This window comes from Triticum aestivum, chromosome 5A (assembly GCF_018294505.1).
Source record: "Triticum aestivum cultivar Chinese Spring chromosome 5A, IWGSC CS RefSeq v2.1, whole genome shotgun sequence".
NCBI lineage: Eukaryota > Viridiplantae > Streptophyta > Magnoliopsida > Poales > Poaceae > Triticum > Triticum aestivum.
In genome coordinates this window covers 502823358-502837271 of record NC_057806.1, presented here as the reverse complement: position 1 = coordinate 502837271, position 13914 = coordinate 502823358, and the positions used below count along the sequence as shown (strand labels likewise).

Sequence of the window (13914 nt, the reverse complement as noted above, 5' to 3'; positions counted from 1 at the left end):
AACAAGGAGGGATGAGGTGTTGCTTAATGAGCCTCTTGCTTCAAGTGCTTAATGATATGCTCCAAAATCCTCAGCTACTTTCCCACTTCCACATATGACCTAAACCTAAGCCAAAATCGGACCTACCGATTATTTATATCCGGCGGCACCGAGTTTCACTTGTCATAGCCATTGCCAAACCCTAGCAAATCGGTTCTACCGATAGGGATCTCGGTCTCACCGAGATGGGATTGTAATCTCACTGTGTATGTCCATTGCCAAAATCGGTCTCACCGATCTTGTGCAATCGGTACTACCGAGGTTACAATGCAAACTCACTGTGTATGCTCATTACCAAAATCGGTCTCACCGAGTTTGTGTAATCGGTCCCATCGAGTTTGCCTGACCAACCCTCTGGTTAGCTTATTACCAAATCGGTCTCACCGAGTTTGTGTAATCGGTCTCACCGAGATTACGTTATGCCCTTACCCTAACCATATCGGTCCTACCGGGTTGCATGTCAGTCCCACCAAAAATCTCTAACGGTCACTAGGTTTACTATTTCGGTGCGACCGAGTTTGTTGATTCGGTCCCACCGAGATTGGTAAATTGTGTGTAACGGTTGGATTTTGTGTGGAGGCTATATATACCCCTCCACCTCCTCTTCACTCATGGAGAGAGCCATCAGAACACATCTACACTTCCAACTCATATGTTCTGACAGAGAACCACCTACTCATGTGTTGAGGCCAAGATATTCCATTCCTACCACATGAATCTTGATCTCTAGCCTTCCCCAAGTTGCTTTCCACTCAAATCTTATTTCCACCAAATCCAAATCCTGTGAGAGAGAGTTGAGTGCTGGGGAGACTATCATTTGAAGCACAAGAGCAAGGAGTTCATCATCAACACACCATTTGTTACTTCTTGGAGAGTGGTGTCTCCTAGATTGGCTAGGTGTCACTTGGAAGCCTCCGACAAGATTGTGGAGTTGAACCAAGGAGTTTGTAAGGGCAAGGAGATCGCCTACTTCGTGAAGATCTACAGCTAGTGAGGCAAGTATTTCGTGGGCGATGGCCATGGTGGGATAGACAAGGTTGCTTCTTCGTGGACCCTTCGTGGGTGGAGCCCTCCGTGGACACGCGCATCCGTTACCCTTCGTGGGTTGAAGTCTCCATCAACGTGGATGTAGGATAGCACCACCTATCCGAACCACGGGAAAAACATCCGTGTCTCCAATTGCGTTTGAATTCTCCAAACCCTTCCCTTTACATTCTTGCAAGTTGCATGCTTTACTTTCCGCTGCCTATATACTCTTTGCATGCTTGCTTGATATGTATTGTGAATGTTGAAATTGTGCCTAAACTCCACTTAAACCGAAAAAGCTTAAAAACTGCAACTTTAGCATTAAGTGTCTAATCACCCCCCTCTAGACACATCTACTTCAAGGTCCTACACTTTCCTTTCACACCTACCGCACACAGCGCGCATGGCCGGGGCGGCGCTTGCGCTCGCGCGGTCAAAGCCACCTCCCCCGTAGCTCCGGCGGCCCAAATCCTGCGGGGTCTGAGGCGGTGGCCGGAGTCACGACCTCGGTGAGCTCTGACGAGTCCTCCGTGCCCAGCGTGCAGTGATGCCTGCTCCGCGTCACCGTCCGGCCTCCTCCACTTCGCCCCGCGCCGGCCCTGCTCCGCGTCGCCGTCCGGCCTCCTCCGCTCCGCCCCGCGCCGGCCCTGCTCCGCGTCGCCGTCCGGCCTCCTCCGCTCCACGCCGGCCCCACTCGCCGCCTCGCGCCTGCCGGTTTCCCGCTCGCCGGCTGGTCGGCTGCCGCCTCGGGCACCCAGACCGCGCTGCCGCCTCAGTTGCCTGGACTGCGCCGGGCCGGCTCCGCCTCGCCTCGAGCTCGCCATTGGCCTTGCTCCGCCCCCCGCCTCGCGCCTGCACCCCGCGCACGCCGGCTCCACGGCTCGGCACGAGTCGTAGAACCTCACGTGGATGCGCTCGAAGACCCCCGTCGAGAGCGCCGACGCCGCGAGCCTGTCCGGGAACGCGTTGCGCGGCGTCGCCGTCAGCCGCGGCGCCTCCCCCCCGCGGGCCTTGCGCCTGGCCAGCTCCCTCGCCAGCGCGTCGTAGTGCTCTGCCGGCCCGCCGCGCTCCAGGAAGAGGTCCACGCCGTCGAGCCGCGCGCGGCCGAACGGGCGGCGCACGCCCCTGCGCTTGCCGCCGAGGTAGGAGAACCAGAGGTGGTCGGCGAGGTCGAGCGCGGACCGGTTGGTCGGGAGCGCGTAGTCGCGGCCGAAGCCGCCGATGGAGAGGGAGACGGTGATGCTCACGGACTGGCAGTGCCTGATGTCGCCCCCGATGCCGGCGAGCGGGTGGCCGGAGAGGTCGAGGCGGTACTTGCCGTGGCCGTAGACGTTGAGGAAGGACATGATTACCGCCGTGTAGAGGCCGGCGTCGCAGGCTTCCCTAAGAGAGCCCCCGTCCTTGTTCTGGCCCCAGAAGACGGTGAGCTGGCCGGTCTTCCCCGTGGCGGCGGCCGGAACGGAGACGGAGCGCCAACCGGTTCGGCGGTTCGCGTCGTGGTGATGGCAGGGATACGTGCGTGGGGGACGAAACGAGTGGATATTTTTTTGATCGCAGGCAAAAAATTTCGCCGGCAGCCCCCAAAGGGCGATAAAAATGTCTCCTGGAGGGCTCTACGGCTGGAGATGCCCTTAGTCCTTGTGTTGGAGCTACGGGCCCAGTTTTTAGGTATTGGGCTCAAATTTGTTTGTCTGCTGGAGGCGGTTCTGGCGTGCCTCCGCCTCCCCTCCCCTGTTCCCTGTCTCGCGGAGGATTCAAACCCCCTGCGACGGCATCGCCACCGAACGCGAGCACGAGACCGACCAAGAAAGGAGCGAGCGCGAGCACGGGCAGCCGCCGCCCCCTCCAATCCCCCGCCCTCCCGGCGCCGCAAAACCCTCAGTAAACCCTAGCGCCCCATCGCCACAACCGGCGCATCTGCCGCCGCATCCATGGACTTCTACTCCGACGACGACTCGGACCCCGATTTCGACGAGGGCCTCCAGGAGGACCTCGACCTGGTCCGCCGCTCCTGCATCACCGCCGGCGCCGACCCGGATGCCGCCGTCGCGCAGACCTCCTCCTACCTCGTCGTCCCCGCCGCGACGACGACTACAGCGGCGGCGGCGGCAGCAGATGGGTCGTCGGACGAGGGGGACGAGGACCTCGCCCTCGTTCGCAGCATCCGCGAGAACCTCCACCTGAACAAGGCCTCGCCCTCCTCGCCGCGCCCGATCTGCGCCTGGCCGCCTTCCGACGCGGAGGATGACGACCTCGAGACGCTCCGCGCGATACAGCGCCGCTTCTCGCACTACCACTCCGGTGAGTCCACCCGTGATCCGCTTCTTCCCGCTTCCAATTTGGACGCGCCTGGTAATCCCTATCCTAGAAAGACATATAAAAAATATTACCATGAGAAACCTGCAGGCTGAATTTTGATCACATTTAATCATGAAATATTCAGTGCATTTCGTTTGGTATAAAAGAACCATCGGATTGCCATTATTTTCTTAGAGCATTTCTGATTTTGTACTGTTCTGAATTGTATGTAGCAATGATGTCTTTTAAAGGCTAGCAACTAAAACGTGCTGCATTTGTAGTGACTCATATACAGTGTTAACTTTGAATGTTAAACTATGGGCCGAGCTAACACAATATGTAGCGTTATCCTGTTAGCAGAATTGCAATGCATGAGAATAAACCATTACAAACTCTATGCTGCCAAATTAGATGCAATATATGGTTGATTTTCTGATTCACTATTACATGTAAGCAGAGCCCTGTTCTCTTGAAGTCACATGTACCAGTATATAATTGAAAACTCAACATATGCAGTGTTATCATAATTCTTGAATTATTTAGGAAAAAAGCTTATATGTCGATAGATAAAGGGGCCCTTAATCTTTATTTACGTACTGAAGGTACCTCCACTGGTCCACTGGAGAACATGAAAAACGAGGCATCAAAAGGAGGGGATGATGAATTTATTGCACATCGACCTGGTGAAGAGGATGTACAGAAGAAAGATACGAATGCAAACACTCAAACTGGGTTCCCAAAAGCTGCACTGTTGTTAGTGGATGCTCTCAAGAAGAACAGAGCATGCCAGAAGTTTATTAGAAGGAAGATGATTAACATTGAAGCAAAGATTGAAGTAAATAAGGATCTTAGGGATCGTGTCAAATGTCTTATGGATTATCAGTTAAGCTGCAGAAGATCATTTGGCAAAGTTTTGTGCCAGAAGGTGGATCCTCGTGTTAGATTGATTTCCTCTCAAAAACAAAGTGCACAATCCGCAAAGGTAATAAGTCAGTATTTACAGCTGTGTATAGTATGCTAGATGACATATACAATCACCTTATGTTATATAGAGCACTTGTAGCTTCTGTTGTTTATGTTCCTATTTGTTCTCTGAAAACGGCACATCGATATTAACTTCCATAAGAGATTTTTCTACACCTCTGCCTATTTCCTGCATAAGATAGTTGTAAATTCCTATATGAAAAGGCGAATAGGTTTCATATCCTAGTGCAAGTAGGAACGACATATGTTGGTGGCTGATGGTTCATGTGTCATATGTACTATTATTTTCATTGCTCTCTTCAGGCCATGTTCCCTGGGATTGTTTGATTGGTGGAAATTCAAATATGAAATTGCATCCATTTGGATCTTCTAATAATCTTCAACAAAATTTGTATGAATGAGACTTGAGTATGCTTTAGCAGGGTAGATCTCTATTGTATAAGAAGCTAGAGGCTGATTTGCAATTATGTCGTGACAGCATTTTCAGCCATGTTGAGTCTGTTGACTAAATTACTTCAGATCCTTTTCTTGTGAGCATGTATGTATCTTGTGTAAATTTTATTGAATTGCTATTCTTTATTTTAGGATATTGAATTGCTATTCTATCACACTTAATCAATTTATTTATTAGATCAACTCTTAATGTATTGTTTCTATTGTACACGCACATATTCTTCCTCTGTTGGCCGAACCATTGTTTTCCATTTCATAACGGAGAGAATGGTACACAAAAACCTACTAGCTCGCGGACCATGGAAATATAGTCACATATTGCTCTTTCATGTGCATGAACATGATTGCCAAGTGATTGTCTTTCTAGATTTTTAGGAACAGATAATATGGCACTTACAAAAGAGTATCTGTTCTTGCAGAATAAATATAAGATATCTGCATTACTTCTCGGCCCAGCTGAGAACCCTCATGTTGAAAAGTATAAAGCAGTTCTGAAGCAATTCCCAGTGTCGCTTCAGAAGCATCCATGGTCAGATGTAGAGAAAGACAGGCTTGCTAAAGGAATAAAGCAGCAATATCAGGAAACGTTAATTAAGGACTCGTTGAAGAATGGAAGGTTTGTCGAATTTGTAGACTCTTTCACTAATGTAGCATTTTCATCTTCTATTTCAGTCGTGAACTTTAAAGCATGACTTAATCATTTAGTATCACATTGAACAAGCAATTGTCATAGTTTTATCAGTTATTCTTTGCTAATACTTGAAGAGTACCCCTTTTTAAGCTTCAAGGGCATTAAAAGTTCTGTCTAAGTTTGTAGTTCTTGTGTTTCTCCATTACGCAGTCTGTTTATTAATTACAAGACTATTTTCCATTTTTCTTTAATTGTTTCTATCAAAATGAATTCGATGGGTTTCTGACTGAACTATCTATAAATTATGAATTGACAGTCTTTAATCTCTATAGTTGTGCTACTGGGGTATTTGTTTTCCGCAAATTGAGATGTAGGTTTGATGCCAAACTTGTGAGTTCTAATGCAATTTGACTTAGTCTTCTGCTAGAAGAGTTGACATAAAATCTTATTCTGTTAATTGTTTTGTTCTGCTGTTCCAGTGGTGACTTCAGTGCTGTCGATATGGCTTATGCACTGACGAACACTGTGGGTAATTTTGAGGCGACTCCTGAGATTCTCCGGTCAGTCTTGCCATTAGTAAACTGGGACTATATTGCTGCTATGTACCTTCCTGGTCGATCCGGTGCTGAATGCGAATCGAGGTACTTCCCTCTAGAAGATATTTTTCTCTTCTAGCGCACGGAGCAATTTTCATTTCTCTCATTGTGCAGAAGCTTCATCAGATCTTACTCTGCCATCTTTCCTGATATTGTTATTTGACGTTTCTGCAGTATGTGTCTGTATCTGTGTTTTCAATTGGTCAGTCCTAATTCAAGAAATTGTAATTTTATTCTCTACTAGGTGGCTAAACCATGACGACCCACGGATTAATCACAACGCCTGGACTGCGTGTGAGGAGAAAAGACTTATACTAACTGTCCAAGAAAAAGGAATGCATAACTGGATTAATATTGCGGTTGCATTGGGTACGCAGAGAACACCTTTCCAGTGCCTTGCCCGTTATCAACGAAGTCTCAATCCCCACATATTGAAGAGGGCCTGGACAAAAGAGGAAGATCTTCAACTTGTAGCTGCCGTCCAAACTTTTGGTTGTAACTGGCAACTTGTATCAGCTAGTCTGGTTGGTCGCATTGGCAACCAGTGCTCTAACAGGTATTGTTCTTTGACTTGTCTTTCAGACCTACTATCGAACCTATGCAATTGTGCCTTCTATCAGGACACATACTTTATCACTCTTTATCGTGGTTATCTTTTCAAATGGTATTTAATATTTTTCCTCACTAATTTTACATGTATAAATTATCAAACCTATGTGATTGTACTTTATATTATGGCACATCTGTTATCACTCTTTATTGTGGTTATCTTTTCTAATGGTATTTAATCTTTGTCCTCACTAGTTTTATGTGGATAATCTCTTACTTTCCTTGGTTGGTGTATATTTGACATACCTTACATCGAACTTACTATAGGTGGAGGAAAACACTAATCCCTGAAAGGAAAAGGGTGGGGAGATGGTCTGAGGATGAGGACAAGCGCCTCCTGGTATCTGTCAAGTTTTTTAGGTCTGGCAGCTGGAATAAGATTGCTCAGTTTGTTCCTGGCCGCACACAAAGTCAATGCAGCGAGAGGTAATGTAGTAGTTTTACCATGTCAGTTCAAAGTTTACGGTTTGATCGTGATGCTATTTTTTATCCTCATTAAACAGGTGGCGTAATGTTCTTGATCCGGATATAGATCATGGGGAATGGCGCCCTGAAGAGGATTCCAAGTTATTGGCTTCCGTCCATGAGGTTGGTCCGTGCTGGTCCAAGATTGCTGGGGCTATGATTCCTCACCGTACTGATAATATGTGCCTGAGGTAAACCATAAACCTATTCTCTTTCAGATTTTACATGATGTAATTCTGATGTGTTGCTTGAAATTTCAAATTAATAATGCATTTCATGATGGAGCTGCCCCACCAACCGAAGCAAGTACAAATTTTGCTGCTAATGGTTATTCCATTTGTAACTGCAGGCGATGGAAAAGACTCTGTCAAGATGAATTACCTTTAATTGTAGCAGCCAATCAAGTAAAGAAATCTATTTTTCAGAACAACTTTGTTGATAGAGAAACAGAGCGACCTGCAATTTGCCCGAGTGACTTCCCATCACTTGTGTATTCGAAAGTTGACAGGGGTGATGAGAGCACTGTGAGGTACAGTAATTTCAATTGCAATGCTTTTCAAACAATAAAAAAGAAGGTAGTTTTAGCTATGTTCTCTTCCTCATCAGTACCTATTTTTCAGTGATCAAGTCAAGAAACCTCAAAAACGGTCGAGAAAATCACGTGTGGATAACGTGCCACCTAATGACCCCTCGAAGTCTTCTGCTGCTGCTGCTGCTGTAAACATCACCAAGAGAAAATCAAGGAAAAAATTATCTGGGTATTGCTTATAACATTACATATGCTTTACTGTTGAATTTCACTCCCTTATGCCTGCTCAGTGCTCACATGTTTGTTTCGTACTTACTTTTACAGAAGTGGAGCTGAAAACCAAACTGGGGAGGATGTAACTGTGTCTGATGGTGTCAACAATTCCTCTAGGGGCCACAGCAAAGCTAGGAAGAGGAAAGTTACCACTGATGGCGATGTGGTTGTGCAAAAGAGAATGAGGGGATCAATCTCTGTTGATAACGAGCTCACCCTAGATATGTTTGGGGGCCCTATCAGTTTCAATAATGAGGCACTTACTAATCAAAAGAGGGACCCTACATCTGTTGGTAAAGAAGGCACAGCTAAGAAGAGAACAAGGGGCACTGTGTCTGTCGGCAACGAGGGAGCTGTCAAAAAGAAAATGAGGGGTTCTATCTCTGTTGGTGAGGGGAGAGCAGTCAAAAACAGGATGAGGGGTTCAGTCTCTATTGACAACCAAGGCAACACAACGAAAAGGAAGAGAGTATCAAGGTATAACATGGATCATGGCTAAAAAAATTACTCAATAGTATCTGACATCATCTATATCCGCTTCCTCGTAGATTTTCAGTGTCACCATGAGTCCTTTGTTTTGTATAGGAAATCAGCCAAAGGCAATTCAACAACAGATGGTGGGGTGAACGCTTGTGAGTTGGACCTTCCAAGTATGCCCTCTGAAACTTCTGCAGAAAGACACATTGATACTGGAAACACGAACAAGATGAATCGGAAGTCTACTCCAAGGTAGCTCATTCTCCAATTCATTTTTTTTGTGTGTGGGCGTATTTGTGCCAAATGTCAATGAGGTGATGTGTGTTGTCTAAGTTTATTGATTCCTGGTTTACAGACCCAAGCAAATAAACATGGCAGAAGGGACCGTCGATGAATATTCACGTCTTGCTGATTGCATCTCCTTTGCCCGTGGAAATGGAGCCAGCAAGAACAATAGGTACTTCAATTCGAGTTACAGCATAATATCGGTCATGTTTTACGAAAACATCCTGTAGTTTAGTTCTGGATGAAGCCCCATAACTCATTTTATTAAATCAACGTTACACTTGTACTTAATTGGTAGTTCACTTCATCCACATAGCTAACCAACAGGAACAAATGGTACTTAAAAATTGGAGGTATAGCAGTTCATATTTCCTGGGGGAAAAAGTCCTCTTATTTAGTTCGGGTTGAAGACCTATGAGCTATGACTCATTTTATTAAATTAGTGTTACACTTTACTTAATTGATACTTCGTCCGTAAAGAAATATAAGAGCGTTTAGATCGTAGTGATCTAAACGCTCTTATATTTCTTTACAGAGGGAATGGTTCACATCATGAGCTCCCCTTTTTAGTGATAAAACAAATTAACTAGATGGATTGTTAGAGTCGGCCCAACCTGGCAAGCTTGCATCTGTAAATTTAGTTTTCCAACTTTTTTTTCAATTGCAGTGCCATGCCGTTAAATAATGCCATACAGTCAGACGGGCCCTCAGGTGAAAACCTACAGGTGGCCATTTCTGCTCGACTGGATCCCACTTCTGTTGAGCAGCTCACCGAAGACTCAAGTTGTCAATTAGGTACAAATTCTATATTCTTTTGTATCTTAATGCTACATTGTACAGTACTGACATAATTCGTTTATGGTGAATGCTTTTGTGATTGCAGATGACAACCATTGAGCAGTTTGGATTCTTCTCTTGTATAAAGAGGGTTTCCCTATGCGGCACAGTTTGTGACTGCAAATTGCAATCATTGACCGATCTAACTTTCCGAAGCTAGAGAAGCAAGAAGATACGGGGGCAAAGGTAGTTAACATATCAAGCATGATTTTACAGGCTTAATTGAGGATAAACTGCTCATCAGTCATTTTGCTTGTGTCTAGGGAGGGGTTGGGCACCCAATCAGCTGAAGGCGCATCAACCTGGCTTGCCCCTGATGCAGTAGTTTGTGTTCATTTTCTGATTGAGTTGGCCAGAGCATCTCAACGCTCCATGTAGTAGGTGGTCTCTGTTGAGTAATTCAAGTGTGTAGTTCATTGTTGTTTACTTTTAAGATGCGACATCTCGTTGGTTGAATTTAAACAAAGGCTGCAAATTTGTACAAAACTGTTCAGATCATTATAATGATGAGCTGCCATTTGGATGCATTATTGCGCTTCTCACTTGTGCATGAACGGGTGAACTTATAATATTTACAAGTAACTGGTGAACTTTCACACTGGTATTTTGTCTACCATTGGTGCAGATGGACCTCGTCTGCATTTGCTGTAGAGTTCAGCAAAAATCTGGCCTGAGTTCATGAACTTAATAGCTGGCGACCATTACTGTTCAGTGAAAGAACATGTCGATATTTATAACGAACTGGTGAACTTCCCATATATAAATAAAATCCCAGGAATTGAACAAATGACCATACACGCTATATAAATTATGTGTAACTGCTATCTCTGTGAGTTGAGTCAAAAAATATATCGACCCGAGTCTGCATAGCCACTCCGGTGCTTCTTCTGCCATGTCCACGCGACCCTGAGGCTCTCCTGGAGTTCGGTGTGCTGGGCTGTCCAGTTTAGCTCGCGGTTGATCCTTGCGGGGTTGCTGTACACTTCGGCATAGTCACCGGGGCGGCGAGGGAAGTAGTCGACCTTGATGTCGACTCCGGTCGCCTTCTTGCAAGCCTCCACAAACTCCTTCACCGACCTACCTGGAAATGGAAAGATAAAAGAAAAAGATTAACATCACCATCATTCATAACATGATATGTGATGATGATCTATTTGATGGCTTACCTCTTCCGGTGCCAACATTGTATATGCCAACTTTGCCTCTCTCTGCCTTGTTGAGCGCTTTCACGTGGGCATCCACCAGGTCGGTGACATCGATGTAATCTCTTACGCAAGTCCCGTCGGCCGTTTCGTAGTCGGTACCTTTGACCTGTGAAGAAAAGCAAGAACTTGGTAAGCAGTTCCCAAAAGGAACGAAGAAAAACGCGAGTATTTTTTCACCGCTAGCGGCAGGGATTCCAAAACGCAGCAGCAGATAAGTAGTTGATAGAAGATGTTGGTACCTTCAAGCCTGGGATTATTCCTAGTGCCGCGTCGAAGCACGCACCGGATATACGGCCATGCTCACGCAATTCGGGTGGTGGAGCCTCACCCAGCCTTCCTTCTGGGTCAGAACCGATGACGTTGAAGTATCTAAAAGATTCAGGATACTCACTCAGTTACCAAATGGTGTTAGGTGTTATGGTGCTAGATAAGGAAGTTCACAGTTGTTAGTAAGAGATACCGACCTCAGGATCATCACCGACATGTCTGATTTCCTCGACTTGGAGAAGTCCAAAATGATATCCTCTGCCATTTTCTTGGCCTTGCCATATGGGTTTATAGGAAACTGGACAAAAGGTTCAGTGAACAACTTCAGGAAAAGAAACATTTTCAAAGTTTACATGCCATGAAAAATTCTCAAACTTTCGGAAAGAAGAGGCTGCAGTCTGCAGAGGCCACAACTGACCTGGGGAGTTTCTTCAGTGATAGGCATCTTCTCGGGTTCCCCGTAGGTGGCACATGTGCTAGAGTAGATCAGGGTTTTAACATTGTGCGTCGCCATGGCTTCTAGCACAACCAAAGTGTTTGCAGTGATGTTATGATAGTACCTGTTCAAAGTGTTTCATTATCTTGTGCAGGTAGGCTAGGTAGTTGGTGAATGGATAATGCAAGATGACAAGCAAAGTCTAGTACCTCAGAGGCTCAAGCGTGCTCTCTCCCACATACGCGACAGCAGCGAAGTGCATGACGGCATCAAATGCATTCTCTGCGAATATTCTGTTGACCTAAGGACATGTGTTAAGGAACAAAAATGTTCTAAAACAATTTCCTCGCCAGGTTAACATAATTATTTATCTTTTTCAAATGAGAAGCAATTAGTACAAAAGATAAATATGTCAGGATACAGCTTTTGGATCGCCTAAATCAGCATGTATGAATTGCAATCGCCCAGGATCAGGAAACAAGTTCTGAAGAACCTTGACCGCCCCGATATTTCCTCTTGAGAGATTATCCTAAAGACAAGAGAGAGAAAAAAATGTTAGCATTCTGATGATGCTGAATTTCGACAAAAAACAGCAATGCACAGTTCTGAGTAAAGTACCGACCACAATGGTGACTCTGAAGGAGTCTTTGAGCAATCGAAGAGCCGCATGCGATCCTATGTAGCCAGCGCCACCCGTCACCAACACATGTGTTACTCCGAGTTCATGGATGGAGAACTGGGCACATCAGCATCACATGTGTGAAGATTTACACACGAGGCACACTTGAGTGAAATCGAGAATCGTAATAAGCATCATAAGTATACACAACAAAGTAGCGTGCCATTTCTACTGCATTGCTTAGCAGAGTATGATTTGAGTCAGTTTGCAGCTGTGATAATTAACCGAGCAATGCAGCATCTGTGATTGCAACCCCATGAGATGCAAACGGACGGGATACCAAGTATATGTATGCATGGTTGAGGAGATGGAAGAAGGGTACGGGCGGTTAGCATACCACGCTGGGAGCCTTCCTATGGCAGGGCGGCTGGGTGAGCATGACGACGCACATGGCCGTGAGGAGCGCGACCATGATGATCTTGCTGAGGTACCTGGAGTTGCGCTTCGGATCAGAGAAGTCCATGTCTGCGAACGCCACAAGTTCAGTTAGATGCAACGTCGTTTACAGACACACACGCACACACACCAAGCCTCTGCAACCAAGCAGATGGCCATGGAAATACCACGACACAAAGCTAAGCTAATGCAGGAGAGAGGGGAAACAAGCAAGCACCCCTGGTAAATTCATCACCAAATTAACCGAGTCTGAGAAGACACGGAAATCAAGAACAAGCTTTGATATGATGGAGTGTGAAATTAAGCGGCGCACCTGAGAAGGACCAAGATCTGGGCGCGGGCCTGGGCTGAGGCCTGCTCCTGCCGGTGGGCAGCATCTGGCGGCGAGTCTCCTCGGCTCAGAGATAGCCGGTCAGATCCAACAACCCTGTTCCAGGCTGCTCCGCCTTTACAGCGGAACAGAGAAAGGATTGCAGGGGAGGAAGGAAGGCGGACACGAGAAAAAGTAATGAGCTTTGTGACCGGGGCAGGGGAGGGAAGGGGCGTACATCCAATGGATGAACGAGTGAATCGTGGGAGTGGGAACGGAAAGGGAAAGGGAAATGTGGCGAGGATGCGGACGGCGGGCGGGCGGGTGGGTGGATCCATGGGATGGGATGGGAGGGCGCAGCAGGGAAAGCGAAGACGACAGGACGCGGAGAGTGATGAGGTGTCGTCGCGCTGCCGCGGCCGCCGCTGGGAGGAAAGATGGAAGGACCGTCAGAGAGAAAGAGAGGTGTCGTTTTCTGGCTACGCCAGTGACACGACGGATGTGGTACCACGTGCTCAAGTCGTTGCCTCGTCGGTGTCGGTCCAGTAAAGTCTCTATTTCCATGTTTAAATCTAGATAGAGGTTGCAGAGTTCACTGGAAGCAAATCTCCTTCAAATTTCTGGAAATGGGTACCTTTACCCCACTAATCTCAGTTGTTTATGTTAAAGGCTGGTGGTTAGCAACAGATCCGCACGACTCCCGCTACACTGATTTTTTCATCCCTAGCGATTCTCCCTGTATCGCAGCTTTTTTACGCAAAAAAATCAAAAGAACGCGCACCGAAGTCGAACACAAGACCTCGAGCGTCCATCCCCAGCTCAACAACCACCAGATCTAACCCCTCATTGCAATTAAGTCCTGCGTTTAGTATATATTTCACTACCATCTATAACGTCAGACAAGCTTCAAAAATATCTGACTCCTTATAGAATTTAAGTACATATTTGAAAGAGAAATTCGCCTCACAACTAAATTGAACGGTCGGACCAAATCAAATAATAAACTAACCAATTTTTGGACATTTGTTTATTATGTATAATAGTATAGGAACATGCTTTTCCAGTGTTTTTCTTGGATTTCTGTACTGGACAGTTTTCGCGAACGGATATATGGTGTCT

The 13914-nt window shown here is 46.3% G+C and overlaps 2 protein-coding genes across 3 annotated transcripts; one reads left to right on the top strand and one right to left on the bottom strand.

Moving 5' to 3' along the window:
- The first annotated feature begins 2756 nt into the window (after nucleotides 1-2756).
- LOC123104333 (myb-like protein L) lies at nucleotides 2757-10029 on the top strand. Of its 2 annotated transcripts, XM_044526159.1 has the most exons (15): nucleotides 2758-3366; nucleotides 3966-4345; nucleotides 5220-5416; nucleotides 5911-6072; nucleotides 6272-6583; nucleotides 6904-7062; nucleotides 7140-7292; nucleotides 7451-7630; nucleotides 7722-7859; nucleotides 7955-8380; nucleotides 8489-8632; nucleotides 8736-8837; nucleotides 9333-9460; nucleotides 9549-9688; nucleotides 9766-10029. In XM_044526159.1, the coding sequence occupies exons 1-14, from the start codon at nucleotides 2997-2999 to the stop codon at nucleotides 9560-9562; spliced, it is 2865 nt and encodes a 954-aa protein (XP_044382094.1). In that variant the 5' UTR covers nucleotides 2758-2996; the 3' UTR covers nucleotides 9563-9688; nucleotides 9766-10029. The 2 variants fall into 2 exon arrangements, with proteins under 2 accessions (XP_044382093.1, XP_044382094.1); XM_044526158.1 differs by having other exon boundaries at nucleotides 2757-3366; nucleotides 9333-9688.
- A 185-nt stretch (nucleotides 10030-10214) lies between these two features.
- Nucleotides 10215-13095, bottom strand: LOC123104334 (probable UDP-arabinose 4-epimerase 1). Its single transcript, XM_044526160.1, has 10 exons — nucleotides 12799-13095; nucleotides 12427-12554; nucleotides 12033-12146; nucleotides 11832-11939; nucleotides 11620-11711; nucleotides 11393-11534; nucleotides 11172-11272; nucleotides 10947-11076; nucleotides 10669-10813; nucleotides 10215-10583 (listed from the first exon to the last, which is right to left on the bottom strand). The coding sequence occupies exons 1-10, from the start codon at nucleotides 12860-12862 to the stop codon at nucleotides 10342-10344; spliced, it is 1266 nt and encodes a 421-aa protein (XP_044382095.1). The 5' UTR covers nucleotides 12863-13095; the 3' UTR covers nucleotides 10215-10341.
- Nucleotides 13096-13914: the final 819 nt, after the last annotated feature.

What these genes read in the sequence shown, in the direction of transcription:
- LOC123104334 (XM_044526160.1), bottom strand. Translation starts at nt 12,862, where the DNA reads ATGCTGCCCACCGGCAGGAGCAGGCCTCAGCCCAGGCCCGCGCCCAGA. An exon ending in GAATAATCCCAGGCTTGAAG is followed by an intron (nt 10,814 to 10,946) that starts GTACCAACATCT and finishes TTTTCTTCACAG; the next exon opens with GTCAAAGGTACCGACTACGA. An exon ending in CAATGTTGGCACCGGAAGAG is followed by an intron (nt 10,584 to 10,668) that starts GTAAGCCATCAA and finishes TTCCATTTCCAG; the next exon opens with GTAGGTCGGTGAAGGAGTTT.
- LOC123104333 (XM_044526158.1), top strand. Translation starts at nt 2,997, where the DNA reads ATGGACTTCTACTCCGACGACGACTCGGACCCCGATTTCGACGAGGGC. An exon ending in AAAGTGCACAATCCGCAAAG is followed by an intron (nt 4,346 to 5,219) that starts GTAATAAGTCAG and finishes CTGTTCTTGCAG; the next exon opens with AATAAATATAAGATATCTGC. An exon ending in GGTGATGAGAGCACTGTGAG is followed by an intron (nt 7,631 to 7,721) that starts GTACAGTAATTT and finishes CCTATTTTTCAG; the next exon opens with TGATCAAGTCAAGAAACCTC.